The sequence below is a fragment of the Temnothorax curvispinosus genome, unplaced genomic scaffold (genome assembly GCF_003070985.1).
Source record: "Temnothorax curvispinosus isolate PA1 unplaced genomic scaffold, ASM307098v1 QBEX01000041.1, whole genome shotgun sequence".
Taxonomy (NCBI): domain Eukaryota; kingdom Metazoa; phylum Arthropoda; class Insecta; order Hymenoptera; family Formicidae; genus Temnothorax; species Temnothorax curvispinosus.
In genome coordinates, this window is record NW_020209821.1 from 1 (window position 1) to 7395 (window position 7395).

At 37.7% G+C, this 7395-nt stretch overlaps 1 protein-coding gene across 4 annotated transcripts; it reads right to left on the reverse strand.

The window, feature by feature from the left end:
- Positions 1 to 1576: 1576 nt before the first annotated feature.
- Positions 1577 to 6133, reverse strand: LOC112463919 (alpha-(1,6)-fucosyltransferase-like). Of its 4 annotated transcripts, none has more exons than XM_025033198.1 (6): positions 5998 to 6133; positions 4670 to 4944; positions 4361 to 4534; positions 4053 to 4271; positions 3861 to 3942; positions 1577 to 3789 (listed from the first exon to the last, which is right to left on the reverse strand). In XM_025033198.1, the coding sequence occupies exons 2-6, from the start codon at positions 4903 to 4905 to the stop codon at positions 2731 to 2733; spliced, it is 1770 nt and encodes a 589-aa protein (XP_024888966.1). In that variant the 5' UTR covers positions 4906 to 4944; positions 5998 to 6133; the 3' UTR covers positions 1577 to 2730. The 4 variants fall into 4 exon arrangements, with proteins under 4 accessions (XP_024888966.1, XP_024888251.1, XP_024887520.1 ...); XM_025032483.1 differs by having other exon boundaries at positions 5994 to 6133; XM_025031752.1 differs by lacking the exon at positions 5998 to 6133 and adding an exon at positions 5516 to 5641.
- Between the last annotated feature and the right edge of the window lie 1262 nt (positions 6134 to 7395).

Genomic DNA, 7395 nt, shown 5'->3' on the forward strand with positions numbered 1-7395 from the left:
CACACACACACACACACACACACACACACACACACACACACACACACAACCACACGCGCGCGCGCGTGGAGTGCAAGGGGGGCCTGCGGCCTCCCCTCCCGCATTCACCTTCGCCGGTAGGCAGCGTGGACCTCGCTTTACAACTTAAATTACAGTTAAGTTGTAAAGCAAAATTATAAAGCACATGCATAGGGGGTGCAGAAGAGGGCGAAGGCCCTCCCCCCGCCCACGCATATACTTTGATATATTATATAAGATATATTCATCATTGAAAGATAAGTGATATGCATTATAAGTATACATACGTTTCAAATTCGCGCACTTTTGCATGCGTGTGTGACTACGGAGCCTGCGCATCCCTGGCGGAAATATTTCTACAAAATTTAAAAAACTATAAAATATAATTGTCAGAATCTATTAAATTCTACAAGAATTTAAGAAGTACTACAAAATCCTACATGAAAATGCTATAACTGGAACACTTTTGTAAATTTTTGAAGTATTCTACAAGTAAGCAGATGTTTTAATTTTTTTAAATTTTGTTTCTTCTTAAATTTTTAAAATTTGTAGATTTTTGTACTGTTTTTTATAAATTGTTGTTTTTCATAAAATACTACTTGCAATAATTTCTTGATTTGAGAACATTGTAATTTGTGGTACTATTTCGTAGATATTTCTACAAAAAATAACCATTTCTACAAAAAATTAAATATTTCAACAAAAATGTACAAATTTCTATTTCTAGTTAAATTTTGTAGTTATTCATAGAAATTTTTTCCGCCAGGGATGTGCCGCATGTGCCCCCAGTCCAGAGCCCAGTGCTCGTACGGTTTTTCGATTTTTTCTATACGAAACCGCAAACCAACAAATTGTAGGACTGGGTAATTCGTGACCAACAAAAAATTACGCTTCGATTACACTCCTAAAAAATTAAAATCGTTGAAAAATAAGACTTTTGGGGCTAACTTCACGTTCAAAATTTTGTTTTTAATTTTCCAAAAACTGGGCAACCAACAAATTCTCTAATTAGTCCAACAAATTCCAACAAAATACCAACAATTATTTTGGACAAAAAAGTTTATAAAGTCAATGTGCTTGGACTAACTTCACATAATAGTGTGAAAATGCCACAACGCGATTGATGCAGCCATGACGCGATGTGGATGTTTTTGATTACATGCGTGAACTTTCCATGCGTGAAAAAACTCATTTTTAAAGTACGTATGTACATGCGTAGACTTTCCACGCGTGGAAAATTGTAAACGCATGTGGCAACTCGTCTCACGTGGAAAAGTGTATGGAGGCAGTAGGTGCCGCCCCCTTACAGGGGGTTCCACTACCGTTAAACTATATAATAGTATAATAGTATACCTTGCAAAGTACATATATGTATTTAAAAATACAAGTTTTGTCAAAAATATTTTCATAATTTTTCTTATGTTTTTAGACTCATTGCATTGAGGGAATAAAATTTAGTGACATTAGGGAAAAATTTTGTAAAATTATTTTTCCCAATTTAATATTATATTTTATATAGAAATATACAACGTGTGTACTATGTCATTATATAAGAAACTTATTTGAAAATCACTCTATTTCATCAAAATATACAAACGCTTTCTGGGATATTCTATATTGTACAATTCGATTGTTGTGATAAACATTGATACAAATCATTTGCAAGCGAAGTAATTTAATGAATTTATTTACAAAGTATAATAGAGCGCGCCATAAATAACAAAATTCTATTTTTTACGTATTTTCCAAGGACATCTCGTCAATGTAAACAATGTTTCATGATCATGATAATGCATTGGCACAAACATCGGGTATTTTTATACGCACTATAAACCTTTTTTCAGTCTGTTACATCTAATATTAAAATATCATCTGGAACATCTATGTATATCTATGTATATATAGAACATCTTTATATAGGGTATATCACCTAATTCCCGCTCACTATTTAATACAGCGATATATCAAAAATTGAGTCGAAAAGTCTTGAACCATTTTTTTCTATAATGCTTAGTAAAGCATTAATTATTGAGTGAAGTCAATCCAATCAACACTGTCTTTTAGCTGGGCGTAGGTCAGTGAGTCGCGCGCCTGGTAGTGTGCACTCACTCATACTACCAGGTGCACAGCTCACTGACGTACAGCCGGCTAAAAGATGGCATAATAGAAAGAAATGGCTCAGGACTTTTTGACTCAATTTTTGATATTCTATATCGCTGTGTGAATAGTGGGCGCGAATTAGGTGATACCCTATATACTACATCTATGTATACATATACAGAACAAATTCGATTTGCTAATAAAATATTAAGAACATTGGAATATTACATATTTTGAGTCATTATATTTTCAAAAATATAATGATTCTATTTATATAATATAAACTTATATTATAACTTCATATATAAGATTTCAAAATGTTTGGAAAATGGTATCTCTATTGGGCTATTCAAGAAAAATCACACTTTTAATCGTTCTAAAGTCAAAAGCATAATCATACAAAAGACAGATATAATCTGTTATTTTACAAGTCATGGACAATTTACTAATTTGTGACAATTTACAAGCATTAACATCGTAGTTTACAAATAGCAAAACATATACATCGTGCAATGTCATCTTTGCTAATATCTTAAGAATTTGATCCAAAGAAATAACAATTCACTTGGAACTGCATTTTGTCAGAGAATGACTTGGCTCGACCATTCTGATTTAATCGTCCTTTTCCAACAGAGGAATATTTGAATATTTGGGGAAATCTACGGCATCAACAGGATTTTTAACTTTGAAACTAGGAAATAATCCTGTCATGCTAGTTCTGATGTTGTAGCCCTTGGAGAAACCATCCCAATGATTACCAAAAACATCGATCAAGTCACCGGCTTTTAGCTCTAACTCTCCATTCTTCCTCGGCTTATGATCTAAAATAGCTACATGGGGATGTGGATTTTGTCCTCCATAATAATATATATCGTCGAGGGATGTAAATCTATCATACGCGTCTGCGTAAAAGGTTTGCATCAACTCATATGCGACGCGACATACTTGAGAACTGAACGTGCATACCAAGTAATCGCATTCCGACAGAAGGTGGATATCGATAATTATACCCTGTAACGAAGTATCCGAATATCGTTTTGCTACGGACGCCGTCTCGGCGATTTCTGGATCACCTATTATTTCGTAATTCGGATAACGTTTCCTAGATGTTGTTATCACTTTCGGATCGTCACTAGCTAAAAAGACTCTCTTCACGTCCGGCTTCGTTTCAAGTTGATCAAAATATTGTTCCACTTTAATCATATATTCATCTATGTCATGATAAGCTGCCTCGGTGCCTACTTTGTCTGTTCTACGCACATGAACACCGACGATAGGTTTTTTAAAACCAAGCTTCTCTTTCGCCTTCTCCAGCGTCCTCTTTACATGATCTTGAGGTCGCATTAAATATTTTAACACTTGTCCTACCCACCAAACTAGAGGATGACCGTGAATCTTCTCCAGTCTTGGCGCTAAGTCTGCAGGTACGCTGGGTGGCTGGGACCTTGGTTTAGGATAAACGTTGTCTACAATTGGCAGTGATATTACTTGTTTAGAGGAATCTCCAGGCCAATTAGAATGTGAAGTACCGGTTGTAGATAAACAAGTGTCGCTGAGGGGTTTAAAAACAGATTCCCAGCCATCTTTGTGATATCTCCACCCTTTAGATTTCATTACTAATGTTCTTTCTGTACCGTAAGCCACTAAAAAGCAGTACGTGATGTGATGAATCTGCAGAAAAAGAATACACTCATTTTATTTCATTATTTAACGACTTGATTATCATAATTTTATTTTCTTACCTGACAGCCAAAACCACAACCTTTATTTAAACTACATATCAGCTTCTTTGCCTTATTACAATCAGCAGGATTTTGTAGATACCTTTAAAGTAAATATAAGGTAGCTAGATTAGGTTAGCAAGACTAAAATAGCTTAATTTTGATATATTAAATATTTTAATAGATTATATCATATCGTGCAAGATGCATTACCTAAATCGTTTCTGAACTAGATCAGATAAATCTTTTGCTTCTTTTTCCCGCCATTCATCGTAACCATCTGCCTTCTTTAATTTATCGATATTTATTATAAGTGACTTTTTATGCTCCCATGCATTTTTCATCACATCCTGTATTTCCTTTTCTCTTTGATCATACGTGAATTCATCAATGTGCTTCTTGAACTTATTCAACTCGGCGCTAATGTAATACCTGTAATGTAAAACTAAGCACGTAATTTTTCATGTAACATGTTAAGCATAATTTGTTTTAATGTCTGATCCAGTTATTATCATATTTACCACATCTCCTGAACGTCGTTCCTCAATCGCCGTCGCAGTTCCTCATATTCTGAAGAGGGAACACCATGTTTTGATCCATCTTGATGATCTATCAGGTCATAATAGACCGACGCTTTCTCAAGCTTGTCTTGCACGGAGCCTAAGTGGTCGCCTTGTATAGATTTCGATCCCTCTCTGAAAATTATGTTAGTCTATACAACGAAAAGATCGTAGTACTCTGTTTCAAATTTTTTGCATTTTCAGTGTTGCTGAACTTTCCCATTTATTTTTTACATACATATATACATAATGTGCTGTACGCAAACATACCCTAATATAAAGTTCTTTAATGCATCGTTCTGCTTCTTTAGAATTTCAAAGTCGTTAACCATTTGTGTTAGGCGTTGAGTGTTCTCTTTGTTGGCAGTGTCAGTATCATGGCTTAACAACGAGTTGGACTTGAATATATGAACGATGGATATAATCAGTATCAAAAACCATGTGGCTAGCAATGCTATTCCGAGCTTCCCTAACCAACCAGGTCGTCCGGAACAAATCGCTGCCATTTTGAACAGATGGTTTCCGTTTGTGTCACATTACAGACACTGAAAATATAACAAATAACGTCAAATTAATGTAGTACATACACAAAAGAGATCCTTGATTTGTTTTCAAACTTTGTACACACAATTTTCACTCCAAGTAACTCCAATACTCTCGAATGACATACGCAGCTTATTGAATTTATCACGAATCACGATCCTACAGAGGTAAACACATATACGCGTCATGTAACGATTTTTAACACTTCAGAGTTCAGATATCTCGATTGTATCCTCGCGTTAATTCGCGTAGTGCTCTCGCCGAAACTGTAACTGCCGATTATCGTCGCAAAGCAGGGAAATCGGAAAATAAACGCGTGTCATCTCCTGACAGTCTTGACACAAACAAGCCACCGCTGCGCGGTACGGAGTGGCGTTAATTACTTTCGCTATATGCGATCGTTCCAGCCTCTGTACCTTTTTCGAGCTCATCTCTTGCCCGGTATGACATGCACGTATGTAATGTATGTATGTATATACACGAGTAGCGTGAACGGTGGTATCATGGTGTCTATTTACACCATGGGTGGTATAATAAATCGATGACAACTGTACGAGAGACGACGTGACGTACCGTTGCGAGATTGGAAGAAAGGTTAAGAATGTCAAGATAACCGAGATCGTCGCGAGACGAGCAATCTCCGACGGCGCAGATATAATATGCGGGATGCTCGGCACCGTCGTTGCGCGCGTGCCAACGTCATCCCACGTCATCCGAGTCCGCGGAAGCCCGAGTAGGATATCAATTATCGGTTTCGATCTTCGGCTTCCCCGTGCAATCCAGTCCAATCGCTTTTTCGCGTTTATGACGTTTACGTGTCGGCACTGTAGGCCGTTCGCTACGCGCTTCTCGCTAGATTTGTCCGATTGAATACAGAATACAGAATACAGTTCCCGTTGGAGTAGTAAAATCCCCTCCCACCCCGTAATTAAATCGATTCAATTTAACTATCTAAAATAAAGAATTTATTGTGAAATTAATGTTCACGATTTTATGGTTCTCTTTTGTGCTATGTCCACGACTTTGTGATATGTTCACAATTTTGTAGTACCTACTATTCCGTGTTATGTTCACGATTTTTTGGTTTTTTTTCCAAAGAGAATCGAAAAATTGTGGACATAGCACGGAAGAGAATCACTTATATTTCTTAGCTCCTTCCTCTTTCAGAGGACAATACGGTATACGGTTAATACGGTCTGTTTTGAGCGCTGCATCGCTTTGGATCGCTGATTGGGTGCGTTCAGCCGACACTCCGCTAGCCTAGCAATCGTGAGCAGTCGCTCGTTTCCTCTCCTTTTAATCCATTGGGTCAAAGGAGAGGAAACGAGCGAAACCTCTCCTTTTAATCCATTGGGTCAAAGGAAAGGAAACGAGCGAAAACGAGCGACTGCTCACGATTGCTAGGCTAGCGGAGTATCGGCTGAACGCACCCATTGGCCTAGTTTACACCGATCTCTTGATACGCGTATCAAATAGTATATTTGAACTGATCAGCCAATAATCAGACTTATTTACTAGTTATTTACTATTTAATACGCGTATCAAGTGATCGGTGTAAACTAGGCCATTGTGTAAAGGTAAAGGCCTTCACACACGAATCGACGGAAGACGTAAGACGTAAATTGTAAGGAAATCCACCAATCAGAGTCGACTATTCCCCTCTTTAAGATGGAAGAAAAGGGGAATAGTCGACTCTGATTAGTGGATTTCCTTACGATTTACGTCTTACGTCTTCCGTCGATTCGTGTGTCCGGGGCTTAAAGCGGGGAGAACACACTTCTGCATAACGCATAATGCGTAAGCATAAGAAAATTGATTGGTCCATACACATGTGCATAAGGAAATAGACCAATCAATTTCCTTATGCTTACGCATTATGCGTTGTGCAGAAGTGTGTGTGCTCCCCGTTTAAATCCAGACAAACTTGCATAGCGCATAAACATAAGCATAAGAGAATTGATTGGTCCATATGATCTATTTCCTTATGCACATGTGTATGGACCAATCAGTTTTCTTATGCTTACGTATTATGCGTTATGCAGAAGTGTGTGCTCCCCGCTTTTAGCCCCGGACACACACTTTTTCGTAACAGTAACAGTAGGATTTCGACCAATCGCGTTGCTCGATTCGAAAACGTACGGCCGTACGTTCCCGAATTGAGTAACACGATTGGTCGAAATCCTACTGTTACTGTTACGAAAAAGTGTGTGTGACCAGCTTAAGGCTGGTTTCACATGGGGCGTAAGATGCGTATGCGTAACTTGCGTCAGCCAATCAAATCGTCTCAGCTACTATACGCGTATGATACGATTAAATACTAAGACGATTTGATTGGCTGACGCAAGTTACGCATACGCATCTTACGCCCTATGTGAAACCAGCCTCACCCTTAGAGTTACAGAATCGGGGTACTGGACTACATATGTTGTTTTAATTGTGGCTAACTATATTGT

What these genes read in the sequence shown, in the direction of transcription:
- LOC112463919 (XM_025033198.1), bottom strand. Translation starts at nt 4,905, where the DNA reads ATGGCAGCGATTTGTTCCGGACGACCTGGTTGGTTAGGGAAGCTCGGA. An exon ending in TTAAAGAACTTTATATTAGG is followed by an intron (nt 4,535 to 4,669) that starts GTATGTTTGCGT and finishes CATAATTTTCAG; the next exon opens with AGAGGGATCGAAATCTATAC. An exon ending in AACGACGTTCAGGAGATGTG is followed by an intron (nt 4,272 to 4,360) that starts GTAAATATGATA and finishes TTTACATTACAG; the next exon opens with GTATTACATTAGCGCCGAGT.